The 15835-nt window shown below is 42.5% G+C and overlaps 1 protein-coding gene across 3 annotated transcripts in view; it reads left to right on the top strand.

Annotated features, from left to right (window-relative positions):
* The window catches only part of plxnd1 (plexin D1), a 159467-nt gene that overhangs the window by 28672 nt on the left and 114960 nt on the right, over positions 1-15835 (top strand). For all 3 annotated transcript variants that reach the window (XM_072280756.1, XM_072280757.1, XM_072280755.1), the window contains exons 4-7: positions 2744-2844; positions 9570-9702; positions 10642-10822; positions 11680-11788. In XM_072280756.1, coding sequence (XP_072136857.1) covers positions 2744-2844; positions 9570-9702; positions 10642-10822; positions 11680-11788 — 524 coding nt within the window. The remainder of the gene's footprint in view (positions 1-2743; positions 2845-9569; positions 9703-10641; positions 10823-11679; positions 11789-15835) is intronic.

Below are 15835 nucleotides of genomic sequence, written 5' to 3'. Positions count from 1 at the left end.
AGTGAGGAGGTTGCTGGGGCTTTGACAAAGATCTTTCATAAATCAATGCATTGAATGCAGAAGTTGAGATGTTATGTCGAAGTTGTATAAGATGTTGGTGAGGCCTAATTTAGAGCATTGTGTGCAATTCTAGTCACCTACCTACAAGAAAGAAATCAGTAAGATTGAAAGAGTATGAGAAAATTTACAAAGATGTTGCCAGGACTTGAAAACTTCAGTTATAGGGAAAGGTTGAATAGGTTAGGACTTTATGTCTTGGAGCATAGAAGGATGAGGGGAGATTTGATAGAGGTGTACAAAAATGATGAGGGATATAGATAAGGTAAATGCAAGCAGGCATTTTTCTACTGAGGGTGGGTGAGAACTAGAGGTTATAGGTTAAGGGTGAAAGGTAAAATATTTAAGAGGAACCTGAGGGGGAGCTTCCTCACTCAGAGGGTGATGAGAGTGTGGAACGAACTACCAGTGGAAGTAATGGATGTGGATTTGATTTCAACATATAAGAGAAATTTGGATATGTACGTGGATGGGAAAGATGTGGAGAGCTATAATCTAGGTGCTGGTTGATGGAACTAGGCAAAATAACAGTTCGGCATGATCTAAATGGGCTGAAGGACCTGTTTCTGAATTGCAGTGCTTGTAACTCTCTGACTCCTCACTGGCACCAGCCAAGGTCCCAGAGGACTGCAGAGTAGCAAATATTGTACCTTTGTTCAAGAAAGGATATAGGAATAATCCAAGTAATTATAGGTCAGTGAGCCTCGTGTAGGGAAGCTGTTGGTGATAATTCTGATGGATAAAATTTCGACTCATTTGGGGAGGCATGGCCTGCAAAGGGGTAGTCAGTATGGCTTTGTGTAGGATGTGTAATGCGTTACAATCACAATGGAGTTTTTTGAGGAGGTGACAAAGGAGTTTGATGAGGGCAAGGCAATGGACTGTAGTAAAGCATTTGGTAAGGTCCCTTATGGTAGGTTGATTCAGAAGATAAAAATGTATGGGATCCAGGGTGAATTACAAATGTGAATTTGGAACTGGCTTGCCTATAGAAGACAGAGAGTAGAGGTGGAAGGCTGTTACTCTGGCTGGAGTTTTATGACCAGTTGTGTTCCACAAGAATCATGCTGGAACATCTGCTGTTTCTGGTATATATCAATGATTTGGATGAAAATGGGTAGATTAGCAAGTTCATAGATGACATGAAGATTGGTGGGTTTGTGTACAGAGTAAAAAAAACTATCAAAGAATAAATTGGGATATAGATTAGTTACATATATGTGCAGAGAGTGGCAGATGGAGTTTAATCCAGGCAAGTGAGGCATTACACTTTGGGAAGTCAAATTAAAGTAAGTATACATTTAATGGTGGACCCCTTAATAGCTCTGAGGTATAGAGTGATGTTGAGGTCCAGATCTACAGTTCGCTGAAAATAGCTAAGCAAGTGAATAAGATGGTAAAGAAAATTTATGGCATATTTGCCTTCATTGGTCATTGATAGGAGTGTCAAGTATAAGATAAGAATGTCATTCTGCGGCCGTATAAAACTTTAGTCAGACCACATTTGGAGTATTGTGTGCACTTCTGGTCACCCCATTATTGGAAGTATTAGGATACCTTGGAGATGATACAGAAGAGATTTAGACCATTTAGACCATAACCGTAAGACATAGGAGCAGAATTAGACCATTTGGTCCATCAAGTCTGCTCTGCTCTGCGGACTTGGTTTACAAGATGCTGTCTGGGTTATGAGATATGAACTGTAAGGAAACATTCAATGAATTTGGTTTGTCTCTCCAGAGCATCAGAAGCTGAGGGGAGACTAGACAAAGATTTTTAAAATTATGAGAGGTAAAGATAGGGTAGAGAGTGAGAATCTTTTCCCCAGGGTAGAAATGTTAAACCCCAGAGGATATGCTTTTAAGGTTCTGGGGTGGGGGAGTTTAAAGGTGATGCAAGAGGCAAGTTTTATTTTATGGAGAGACAGGTAGGTGCTGAAAATAAGTTACCAGGGACTGGTGGAGATTAAGAGACTTTTAGGTAGACATGAGAACAGGAAGGGAATGGAGGGATATGGATGATACACAGAAAGAGGACATTTAGCATAAATTGTCCATGAGATTGCTGCAATGTTGTGGGTCAAATGGTCTGTCCAGTGTTGTACTGTTCTATGTTCTAAATGCTGCATAGATGGCTCTCTGCAATTCGCGCTCATCTCTCTGCTGTTTTGTTTATGAAGCATCCAGACCCTTCGCTGAATCTGCAAAATCCTTTGTAGATACAGCAAAGGTCTGGATGGTTTATACAAAAACTGCAAACAACGCTATTCATTGTTAGTATCTGACTGAAAGACATAGACTTTCATAACTCTTCATTCCCTCCCACTTGTATTGAGCGTCATCCCCTCCCTGTCTATCTCCCAGTGCCTCATCAATTTTCTCAATCACTTCTGCTGGAAATTGTTCTTGCTCGGCATGGCTCATGTTGACACAGGAACACACTGTTCGGCACCAAGTGGACCTTCATAGACTTCAGCTATCACCTCGCGCTAGAACAATTGTTGAAGGCTTTACTTCTCTTGTGAGTTCTCCTGTTCAGTGAATCACTGGTAAACTGGTTCCCTGGGGAATATCCCATTAGTTATCGCCCTGTTCACTGGGTGATTGGTGATTACATTCCCTTGGGATATCCCTTATTTCCATTTATATCCACTGAATCCTCAGCTTTCCTTTCTTGCTTTTATCAGGTCAGTCGGGTGAAAGTAGCCTCCTGTGACCAGTTCCAGTCCTGCCAGGAGTGTTTGGGAGCACATGATGCCCATTGTGGATGGTGCACCTTGGAGAGCCGGTATGGTAAATTTAGGGAAATAGCCATTCTATCCTTTAAACATATTCTAAACCTCAATGGAAATGCAACTGGCTCTATAAGAAATCAAATCTACAGAGACTGTATATCTGAAATAAAAAAGGGAAATACCGGAGGCATTCAGTAAATCAGTCAGTATCTGTGAGGAGACAGAAACAGAGACACCATTTAAAGGCAGTGACCGTTGATCTGAACTAAGCAACCAGTTGTAAGGAAAAGAGCAGAGATGGGGGGAGCAAGGAAATATCTGTGACAGGAAGATGTAGCAAAATGATGATAGTAAGAAGTGAAAGTTTGTTAATCACAGCTGATGTCTTGAAGTGTAAACAGAGAGATGAATGAAGACAGAAGAAGAAAAGTCTTTGCTGGAACAATGAGGTAGAGAACACTAAACTAACTGAGAATGCAGGAAATGCCCAGTTTGCAGTCTCACTGTCTGTTTACATAAGAGGGTCTTAAAGGTTTTGCCACCCATTTCTGCCCCAATACTCAGAGAAGCACTGACAGAAATTTTTAGATATTTCTGTACTGTTTATTAAGGATGTGAAGTCAGACAGAAACTGATTAAGGAAGAATGAGGAGGAAGGAAATATTGCTGTACGTATTTGTAAAAATACCTGAAAGGAATTGTTGCAAATTATGTGATGCTGAGTATGTGTATCCATGGGGCACATGAATACAATCAAATGTGCTTCACATCATTATTTCCATTTATAGCCAGCTCCTTAGCTTAGCCTAGTGTTGTAGTTAAGCATCAGTCCTCATTAAAGGAATGTCAATCATCACTAAAGCATACAAGCCAAAATGTCACTAGAGAAAAGCAAGTTGTCAATTTCACGAAGTGCTATGAATATTGTGTGAATGCCTTATCAAAGAGTTATGTGCCTAGTTTATTAATGATCTGTGTATGTTTGTCTAATGTGCTGTGGATAACGTAGGAGCTTGGGGGAAGTTCTGATCGGTGTAGAGTGTACGAATGTCCAGTCTACCTCCTGCAAACTGTGTTATGTACTGTGTGAAAGACCTGTTGATGTGTTGGTGCTAGAGAGATTGCAGAGGAGAATCACCAGGATGTTTCCTGGATTGGTTCAGTTCAGTTTTGGGGAGAGATTGAATAGGCTGTGCTTGTTTCTCCTGGAGTGGAGAAGACCAAGGAGTTACCTAATAGAAATAAAAGGCATAGATAGTTTGAATTCTTTTCCTATGGCAGAGAGGTAAAAAAAAATAACAAGAGCATAGGTTTAAGGTGAGAAAGAATTTTCAAAGTAATCTGAAAGGATAGGTTTTTTCACAGAATTGCTGATATCTGGATGTGCTGCCAGAGGAAATGGTAGTGTGAATACTCTCCAAAACATCTTCACTTGTTTCCCTTATCTCTTGATCAATCAGGATTTTCTCCTCACAGAGGAGAAATATTCGTCAAATATCCCAGCCAAAATGTGTCGCTCAAGATAAGTAGACTTGCTGATCTCTAAGGGGATTTGCTCTCTCCCTAGCCACCCTTTTACTCTTAATATCGCCATCAAACCTCTTTGGATTTTCCTTAACTCACCTGCTAGATCCAACACATATCTCACTTTGTCCTCCTGATTTCTCTCTTGTATATTCTTAGGTATATCAAGGAATTCTGTCATCCCTGGCCTACTACACACTCTCATTTTCTCTACCAGAGCCCCAATATCTCTCATCAGCTACGGTTCCCTAAATTTGTCAGGTTTAACCTTCACCCTAATAGGAACATGCTTCCCTTGGACCCTCGATATCTCACTTTTGAAAGCCTCCCACTAGCCATTCATTCCTTTCTTTTTAAGCAGACTCACCCAATCAACCACTGCTAGATCCTGTCTAATTGCCACCAAAAATCAGCCCTGCCTTTGTTTGGGACCATAACCCGTGGACCAGGCACTTTCTCCATCACTATCTTGAAACTGATAGAGTTATGCTTATAGAGCATAGCTGTCAGGGCTGTGTCTTAAGCCCCCCCATCTTACTCTCTGTATACCCATGACTGTGTCGCCACCCACAACTCCAGTCTGCTAACTAAATTTGCTGATGGTACTACATTGATTGGCCTGATCTCAAATAATACTGAGGTAGCCTACAGAGAAGAAGTCATCACCCTGACTCAGTGGTGTCAAGAAAACAACCTCTCTCTCAGTGTCGCAAAAACAAGGAGCTGGTTGTGGACTACAGGAGCAATTATATCAGTGGATCCGGGGTTGAGAGGGTGAACAGCTTTAAGTTCCTCAGCATGCACATCACCGAGGATCTCATGTGGTCTGTACATACTGGCTGTGTGGTGAAAGAGGCACAACAATACCTCTTTCACCTCAGACGGTTGAAGAAGTTAGGTATGGGCCTCCAAACTCTAAGAACTTTCCACAGGGGCACAACTGAGAACATCCTGACTGGCTGCATCACTGCCTGATATGGGAACTGTACTTCCCTCAATTGCAGGACTCTGCAGAGTGATCTGTAGATGTGAACTTTCCACTATTCAGGACATTTATAAAGACCGGTGTGTAAAAAGGGCCTGAAGGATCATTGGGAACCTGAGTCACCCCAACCACAAACTGTTCCAGCTGCTACCATCTGGGAACTGGTACCGCATCATAAAAGCCAGGACCAACAGGCCCTGGGACGGCTTCTTCCACCAGGCCATAAGACAGTTTCATTCATGTGATACAATTGTATTTCTATGTTATATTGACTGTCCTGTTGTATATACTATTTATTATAAATTACTATAAATTCCACATTTAGATAGAGACATAACGTAAAGATTTCTACTCCTCATGTATATGAAGGCTGTAAGTAATAAAATCAATTCAGTCCCTGGCTGCCTTGCCTCATTCTGTAAGGGAAGGTCCAGTACTGTACCCTCCTGAGTACGGCCCTCTATATAGACTCGGGAATCTGTCCTGACACATTTCACAAGTTCCACCCTGTCAATGTCCTTAATACTTTGGGTGGTCCATTCAAAATCAGGGAAGCTGAATTCTTCCACTATTGCAACCTTATTCTTACAGCTATGAGCTATTTCTCTGCACACCCACTCCTCAAGTTCCTGTCATCTGTTGGAAGATTTATAATGCAATGCCACAAGAACGATCCTCTCCTTCTTGTTTCTCAGTTCTACCCCTATGATCTCACTGAGCGATACCCCAAGAATTTCTTAAAATCACTGAGATTTGCCTCTTTTAAACTCTCCCACTATTGCCACAAGTCCCAGAGCTGGCTTGATAAATGGGTTAAAGGATGAGCATTGCACCTCCTGTGCTTGCTCGGGGAAGTCGTGGCTGAAAGAAGGCCATAGGTGGGAGGTTAACATCAAAGGATATGTTTTGTATCGAAAGGACAGGCAGGAAGGCATAGGCGATGTTGTAGCTCTGTTGGTAAGAGATAGAATTATATCTTTAGAAAGAGATGACATAGGGTCAGAGAATGTTGAAACTTTGTGGGTGGAGTTAAGAAACTGCAAGGGTAAAAAACCATTATGGGAATCATATATGGGCCACCAAATAGTAGCCAAGATGTGGGGTTGAGATTGCAAAGGGAGCTGGGAAAGGGTAATGACACAATTTATGGGGGATTTTAAAATGCAAGGGGATTGGGAAAATCAGGTTAGTGTTGGATTGCAAGAGAGGGAATTTGTTCAATGCTTATGAGATGGATTTTTAGAGCTGCTTGTGTTTGAGCCTACTCGGGGAAAGGGTACGTTAGATTGGGTGTTGTGTAATAACCCAGATCTTATTAGGGAGCTTAATGTAAAGGAACCCTTACGAGGCAGTAATCATAACGTGATTGAATTCATACTGCAATTTGAGAGGGAGAAGCATAAACACATGTATCAGTATCACATTGGAATAAAGGGAATTACAGAGGCATGAGAGAGGAGCTTGGCCAGGTCGATTGGAGGGGGATATTGACGGGGATGACAGCAGAGCAGAGGTGGCTGAAGTTTCTGGGAATAGTTCACAAGATGCAGGAAGAAGTGGTTCTCAAATGGCAGAGGTAGGCAACCATAGCTGACGGGAAGTTAAGGACTGCATAAAAGCCAAGGAAAAGGCATACAAGGTAGCACAAGTGGGTGGGAAGTTGGATGATTTGAAAGCTTTTAAAATCCAACAAAAAGTAACTAAAAAAAACTATAAGAGGGAAAAGGTGAAATATGAGTGTAGACTGGCCAATAATATAAAGTAGGATACTGAAAGTTTTTTCATTTCTGTAAAGAGTAGAAGGGAGGTGAGAGTTGATACTGGATCACTGGAAAATGATGCTGGTGAGGTAGTAATTGGGGGACAAAGAAATAGCAGATGAACTTAAGTGCTTTGCTTCAGTCTTTACTATGGAAGACACTAGCTCTGTGCCAGAGGTCCGTGAGTGTCAGGTAGCAGGAGTGAGTGCCATTGCTATTACAAAGGAAAAAGTGCTAGGCAAACTGAAAGGACTTTAGGTAGATAAGTCACCTGAACCAGATGGACCCAGAGTCTTGAGAGAGGCAGCTGAAGAGATGACTGATTCATTGGTCATGATCTTTCAAGAATCACTTGATTCTGGCATAGTGTCAGAAGACTGGGAAATTCCAAATGTCACTCCACTTTTTAAGAAGGGAGGAAAGCAAAAGAAAGGAAATTATAGTCCAGTTAGCCTAACCTCAGAGGTTGGGAATGTGTTGGAGTTTATTAATAAGGATGAGGTTTCGGTGTACTTGAAAACTAATGATAAAATAAGTCAAAGTCAGCATGGTTTCTGTGAAGGGAAATCTTGCCTGACAAATCTGTTAGAGTTCTTCGAGGAAGTAACCAGCAGGGTGGACAAAGGAGGCAACCATAGCAGTGGATATCATTTACTTGGATTTTCAGAAGGCATTTGATAAGGTGCCACATATGAGCCTACTGAACAACAAAGTCCTATGGAAATATACTAGCAGGGATAGAAGAATGGCTGACAGGCAGGAGGGAGCGAGTGGGAATAAAGGGGGCTGTTTCTAGGTGACTGCCAGTGACTAGTGGTATTCCTCAGGGGTCAGTATTAGGACTGTAACTTTTCACATTGTTTGTCAATGATTTAAATAATGGAATTGACAGCTTTGTGGCAAAGCTTGCCGATGATACAAAGATAGGTGGAGGGGTAGGTTGTGCTGAGGAATCAATGTGATTGCAACAGGACTTAGACAAGTTGGAAGAATGAGCAAAAAAGTGGCAGATGGAATACAGTGTTGGGAAATGTATGATAATGCATTTTGGTAAAAGGACCAATAGTGTGGACTATTACCTAAATGGGGAGAAAATTTGAACATCAGAGGTGCAAAAGGATTTGGGAGTCCCCGTGCAAGACTTCCAGAAAGTTAATTTACAGGTTGAGTCTGTGGTAAAGAAGGAAAATGCAAACGTTGGCATTTATTTCAAGGGGAATAGAATATAAAAGCAAGGAAATATAAAACCTCCACATTAAGACAATTGTCAAGCTGCACTCCAGTGTGTTGTCAACTGTTTTGGGCCCCTTATTTCAGACAGGATGTGTTGTCACTGGAGAGAGTCCGGAGGAGGTTCACGAGTTTGATTCCGGGAATGAAGGGGTTAACAGATGAAGAGCATTTGGCAGCTTTGAGATTGTACTCACTGGAATTTAGAAGAATGCGGGAGAATTAGTGAATGTGGTCAGTGGTAAAGAGGTAATGCTGATCTGCAGTACTGTGTTTGAAACCTACCAAACGTTGAAAGAACTAGACAAGGTGGATGTGGAGAGGATGTTTGCTTTGGTGGGGGTATGCAAAACCAGAGGACACAGCCTCAAAATTGAAGGACGACCTTTTAGAACAGAGGTAAGGAGGAATTTTTTTAGCCAGACAGTAGTGAATCTGTGGAATGCTCTGCCACAGACTGCTGTGGAGGCAAAGTCTGTGGGTATATTTAAAGTGGAAATTGATAGTTTCCTGATTGGTCAGGGCCTCGAAGGATATGGCAAGAAGGCAGATGTATGAGGTTGAGTGGGATTCGAGATTAGCCATGATGAAATGGCGGAGCAGACTGGGTGGGCTGACTGGCCTAATACTGCTGCTATGTCTTATGGTCTAAAGGGGGTGGTTGGTAGAGATGGAAAAGCAGACCAGGGAGTTAAAATGGCCATGATATGAAATGGAAGGGGTGGGTAAAATGTGATCTTTGCTAGAATCTTGTTGGAGCTGAAAGGAAATTTTGAAAGATGATCCACGGAACGTAGGGTCTGGAAGATAAGGAGCAGGGGCCCTCTGTTCTTGCTCTGTCCAGGGAGAAAAGGGATAGAAGAGGAAGTTCAGGAAACAGATGAACTATTTTCAAGAGCTTAGGTCACTCTGGTGGGGGAGTGGGGGAATTACGCAGTTCATAAAGAAGGAACACATTTCAAAAGTTGTGTATGTCTTAACCTGTGCTGTGTATAGTTTTTGAGTTGTTTGTGTTGTATATTGTATTTTAGTGGTTTGTGTTTGTCTCAATCTGGTATGTATATAGCATTTGAGCTGCCTGTTTATGTCTTAATCTCGCTGGTGTTTAGTTTTTGACCTGTGTATGCTTCAGTCTGCTGCATACAGTGTTTAAGTATCTTGTGTACAACTCAATGTGCTATGTATAGTCTTCAAGTAGTTTGCACATGTCTCAGTCTGTGCTGTGTCTAGTCTTCAAGCTGCCTGTGTATGATTCACATGATGACTTTTTCCTTCCCAGTTGCTCTCTACAACAGGGCTGTGCCAATTCCAATAAGCCTTCTTTCTGGGTTAGCCTCAACTCTGGAATATCTGAGTGCCCAAACATGACAATTACCCCATCGAAAATCGATGTCAGCAGTGTTCCCCAAAAGGTACTGTACCATCCACAGAGCTAGTTGCTCTGACTCCTAATGTCAGTGGCTGAATGTCCTCTCATTACATTTAAAGGATAGATTTATGTGAGACCTTGGTGGGCGCCAACAAATGTAAAGTAGTGAATGTGGTTAGTGGTAAATAGGTAATGTTGATACTGCAATACTGCATTTGTAACTGAACTCGCACTATTGTGTTCGCCCTGCACCTCAAAGGAAGCACTCCTGCTCCAGCAACATTGTGTCTTCTAATCCAAGCATGGTGTTAGAGTACGTATAGCACTCCCCTTCCATTTTAGCCGATCATGACCATCTTAACTGCCTAGTCTGCTCTTCCACCTCCACCAACCACCCCCTGTCTAGTGCAGATTCCCAAACAAGTGCAGGGTACAAGTTGATGGAACTAGGCAGAGTAATGGTTCAACATGGACTAACTGGGCCAAAGGGCCTGTTTCTGTGCTGTAGTATTCTATGTCTCTTTGACTCTCTGTCTCTGTATCCTTCTCAGGCAGAGCATCCTGCAAGAAATGTAGATCTTTCATTTGTGGTCTCCATAAATTTTTGATTTCTTTTGTTCCACAATTGATGAGTGTGTCTTCAACTTTTTGCCAAAGCTTTGAAATTTTCTTCTTTCCTTTTCCCTTTTGTAATATAGTCCATGAAATGTTCAGCTTTTATCCAAGTTCAAGTTTGAAGTACATATATGTCACCATGTACAACACTGAGATTCATTTACTTGTGGGCATACCCAATCAATCCATAATAACCATAAAAGAATTAATGAGAGTAATGAACCAAGCCCTCATATCTCAGCCTCTGCTCCAAATGAAGTTTTGTGCGTTAAGTTCTCATTAGGTTCCTGATGTAAAAAATATGAAATCAATTCTAGTTGTTTCTGAGTGGTCCACTTTGTTGAAAGCTGTCTTTATTTTGTTACAGGACATTGAAATCACCATCAATGGACATGTGCCACAGCTGATGGGCAGGGACGTTTACTGTGTTTATATTAATGTGGAGAAGACCCCAGTCACCATAATTAAAAATGTGTCACACTCATCACAGATAGTGTACTGTCCTTTCCTGCAGAAGAACAAATACCCAGCATTCCTGTTGGACCAAGGTATGCAGAGAAACCAGCTGATTCTGTGGGACCCTGCCCCTTCTTGTTGATGAATGGACAACACAGAGCTGATGGTGACCAACAGAAATGCAGGAGAGATATACTCTTTATTATTACACAGACACCAGTTTGAAGCTGAGTTGTATTTTTAAAATTTATTCTGCTGCTCTTTCAGTGTTTCTTGGCTTGCCAGCAGCCTTGTTCAGGCTCTCACTGCCATTTCATTCAACACCACAGCCAGTTGTCATGATTTCACTGCCCTTCAATCGCTCAGTTTATGCACTGTTCTTTTTCATTTTATATCTGCCCACCACCCTACCAGTGCCTGCCCCAGCAATCCTGAGCCCAGCCCAAAGGTCAGAGAGATGTTAGCCCCTTCATCAAAAACTTCTGCAGCCAAGTTTGTTCGAGAAGCTTTGCCTTTAATAAATCTATGTCTGATTTCTTAAATACATCCATGCTTGTCCAAGTGACTGCAAGTTCTATGCCTGATAATTGTCTGAGAACTTTCTCCACTGCCAATATTAAGCTGTCAACAGTCCTGTCGTTACTCCATATATAAATACATTTGTTTGCAATCAGTGGGCATCACTGCTGAAGTTACAGGCGTCTGGAGGATCACAATCAGGACCTACATAGTTTCTCAGCAACTGAAGGTAGAGCTTATCAGGGCCAGGTAATTAGTGCCCGGTTATTGACATTAACATTGTACATCAGCCTTGTTTACTTTGAATTTGGATAGAGGCCTTAATAACATAGCTATTAATACTGAGATCACACTGTGTCCAGGTTAAAACTGTCTTTTAAAGATTAATATGGAGCACTGCCCTATCTAAATCTACTTATTTAATACTTAGATCATGCCATTGTAACAGTTGCAGTCGAGGTGGGGAATCGATCAATTGTGACTGGGAATTTGACCTTCTATGAATGTGACAGAACGGGAAAGGTTCATGCAAACACAGCGTAAGTAACCCATTGTTTTCATTCCTGCTTCTCCTCGTGTTCTGAATCTCAGGAAAAAGTAGAATCTTCCGATCATTGATCTGGGAAGGGTGACAGTCTCCATCATTTAGCCCAGGGAAAGGGGGAATTCCAAAACATTGACCCCACTGAAGCAGGCCCTTTGACCCACCATGTTTGCTCCAACCATGACACCAAATTAAACTCACTTTTATCTGCCAGCACAAGATCTATTTCCCTCCACTCCCTGCATGTTTATGTGCTTGTCTAGATGTCTTTCAAAGATTGTTATTGTAACTGCATCAGCCACTGCCCTTGGGAGCAAGTTCTGTTCTCTGCGTAAATAAAAGAACACCTGCCTGGTAATTCTCCTTAAGCTTACCCTACTCACCTTAAACATCTGCCCTTTAGCATTTCACATTTCCACTTGGGGAAAAAGATTCTATCACCCAATCTTTTTCCCTCATAATTTTCTGTAATTCTGTCAGGTCTCCCTTCAGTCTCTGGTGTCCAGAGAAAACAATCCAATTTTTTCCAATACATCGGATACTCTCCAGTTCCACCAACATCCCAGTGAACCTCTTGTGCACCCTCTCCAGAGCTTCCACATCCTTTCTATAATGTGGAGATCAGAGTTGCAAATAATACTCCAAATATGGCCTTGCAAGTCTTACAGAGCTGCAATACTGTATCAAAGAAATCAAGCTGATCAAAAAAAGCAAGCTGAATCAGCATCAGTTTTACTATTACTGACATATGTCATTAAATTTGTTGCTTTGTTCAGCAATATAGTGCAAGACATTGTTACATACCCCGTAACTGGGTTGCCAAACCAGCAGAAATGGACCACTTAGTTGGAGTCTGGATTACTGGAACTAAGAAAGTTTTATTAAAGAAATAAGTAACACAGTACTCTAATCGTAAGAATATAAATGCAACAGGTTAGCAATGATAAAACACACATGTACACAGAACTAGGGTAATAAGAATCAAACAAGCTCTATCGCAGTCTAGGGGTAAAATGATCAGTCTCAAGTGACGCAGAGTTCAGTTCAGCTTAGTACAGTTCGCAGTAATCGCTGTTGTGCCATTGGAGAGAGAGAGAGCGAATGCAAATTTCGATTCAAACAGACCTTTGATGTTCCTTGCAGTTAGCTTTCGGGCGAGCCCTTTTAATGTCTTCTGAGGTCACCGACTGTGACCCCTCCGTTCCGGATACGATCGTTCTTCCGCGGTGAACCCGGCACCCAGGCAAGGGCGGACACACACACCAGGTTCCCGCCGATCGTACCTTTTCACCGTGCGTTTATGGTCGGTCCCGCGACCGACATCCAAACTCCAACCGACTTGTGGGGGCACACCGCTTTTCCAGGGTCTCGTTATCTCGTGATCTTGTGGTGTCTGTCGTGCCTTAGCGAACCTGTTCTTTTAGTTCAGGTTCAAAGTAACCGGTCTGTCAATACTCTTAATTGTGTTTCTTTTCTGTTACCTCTCTCTCCTCTCTCATTAACATTTTGAACGCTTCTCCATTGTCTCCCTTATCTCTCTCATCAGTATCAATCTTCTGATAACTTGTTTTTTTTCGTCACAACATAAAACATTACGATTATAACTTAAAAAATATGTCCCTGATAGCGAGGGTCCTTAATGATGGATGCCACCATCCTGAGGCACCATCTTTTGAAGATGTCCTCAATAGTGGAGAGGCTTGTGCCCATGATGGAGCTGGCAGAGTCTACAATCCTCTGCAGCCCTTTATGCATTGGATCCTCTCTATCAGGTGGTGATACAACCACTCAGAATGCTCTTCAGAGTACATCTGGAGAAATTTGCCAAATGTCCAAACTCATTTTTCCCACTCTTTTCATCACTTTTTGCACATATTGCCACTTTCAGGAAGCGATGAATTTGTACCTCAGATCCCTCTGTACATCAGTCCTTCTCAGTCCTCGTAAATCTCCACTGCTTAATGGCATCTTTCCTATTAGTGAATGGTCTTAGCCTGAAATGTTGTCTGTATTCATACATGCTGCTTGACCTGCTGAGTTCCTCCAGCATTTTGTGTGTATTACTCTGGATTTCCGGCATCTGCTGGAGTGAGTGAGAATCCTCCAATCATTGATTCCCAAAGAGAGTGAAAATACCCCAATCACTGATTCCCAGAGAAAGTCAGTGATATAGATATAGATATAGAATAGTACAGCACATTACAGGCCCTTCAGCCTACAATGTTGTACCGACCCTCAAACCCTGCCTCCCAGATAACCCCCCACCTTAAATTCCACCATATACCTGTCTAGTAGTCTCTTAAATTTCACTAGTGTATCTGCCTCCACCACTGACTCAGGCAGTGCATTCCATGCACCAACCACTCTCTGAGTAAAAAAACCTTCCTCTAATATCCCCCTTGAACTTCCCATCCCTTACCTTAAAGCCATGTCCTCTTGTATTGAGCAGTGGTGCCCTGGGGAAGAGGCGCTGGCTATCCACTCTATCTATTCCTCTTATTATCTTGTACACCTCTATCATGTCTCCTCTTATCCTTCTTCTCTCCAAAGAGTAAAGCCCTAGCTCCCTTAATCTCTGATCATAATCCATACTCTTGAAACCAGGCAGCATCCTGGTAAATCTCCTCTGTACCCTTTCCAGTGCTTCCACATTCTTCCTATAGTGAGGCGAACAGAACTGGACACAGTACTCCAAGTATGGCCTAACCAGAGTTTTATAGAGCTGCATCATTACATCGCGACTCTTAAACTCTATCCCTCGACTTATGAAAGCTAACACCCCATAAGCTTTCTTAACTACCCTATCTACCTGTGAGGCAACTTTCAGGGATCTGTGGACGTGTACCCCCAGATCCCTCTGCTCCTCCACACTACCAAGTATCCTGCCATTTACTTTGCACTCTGCCTTGGAGTTTGTTCTTCCAAAGTGTACCACCTCATACTTCTCCGGGTTGAACTCCATCTGCCACTTCTCAGCCCACTCCTGCATCCTATCAATGTCTCTCTGCAATCTTCGACAATCCTCTACACTATCTACAACACCACCAACCTTGTGTCGTCTGCAAACTTGCCAACGCACCCTTCTACCCCCACAACCAGGTCGTTAATAAAAATCACGAAAATTAGAGGTCCCAGAACCGATCCTTGTGGGACACCGCTAGTCAAACCCTCCAATCTGAGTGTACTCTCTCCACCCTGACCCTCTGCCTTCTGCAAACAAGCCAATTCTGAATCCACCTGGCCAAACTTCCTTGGATCCCATGCCTTCTGACTTTCTTAATAAGCATACCGTGTGGAACCTTGTCAAATGCCTTACTAAAATCCATTTAGATCACATCCACTGCACTACCCTCATCTATATGCCTGGTCACCTCCTCAAAGAACTCTATCAGGCTTGTTAGACATGATCACAAAGCCATGCTGACTGTCCCTGATCAGACCACGATTCTCTAAATGCAAATAGATCCTATCTCTAAGAATCTTTTCCGACAGCTTTCCCACCACAGACGTAAGACTCACTGGTCTATAATTACCCGGACTATCCTTACTACCTTTTTTGAACAAGGGGACAACATTCGCCTCCCTCCAATCCTCTGGTACTATTCCTGTGGGCAACGAGGACATAAAGATCCTAGCCGGAGGCTCAGCAATCTCTTCCCTCGCCTCGTGGAGCAGCCTGGGGAATATTCTGTCAGGCCCCGGGGACTTATCCGTCCTAATGTATTTTAACAACTCCAACATCTCTTCTCCCTTAATATCAACATGCTCCAGAACATCAACCTCACTCATGTGGTTCTCACTGTCATCAAGTTCCCACTCATTGGTGAATACTGAAGAGAAGTATTCATTGAGGACCTTGCTCACTTCCCGCCTTTATCTCTAATCGGTCCTACCTTCACTCCTGTCATCCTTTTGTTCTTCACATAATTGAAGAATTCCTTGAGGTTTTCCTTACCCTACTCACCAAAGCCTTCTCATGCTCCCTTCTTGCTTTTCTCAGCCCCTTCTTAAGCTCCTTTCTTGCTTCCCTATATTCCTCAAT

This window comes from Mobula birostris, chromosome 16 (genome assembly GCF_030028105.1).
Source record: "Mobula birostris isolate sMobBir1 chromosome 16, sMobBir1.hap1, whole genome shotgun sequence".
NCBI classification, from domain to species: Eukaryota; Metazoa; Chordata; class Chondrichthyes; order Myliobatiformes; family Myliobatidae; genus Mobula; species Mobula birostris.
The sequence above is the reverse complement of the archived record's forward strand: the minus strand, read 5'-3'. Positions and strand labels throughout refer to the sequence as shown.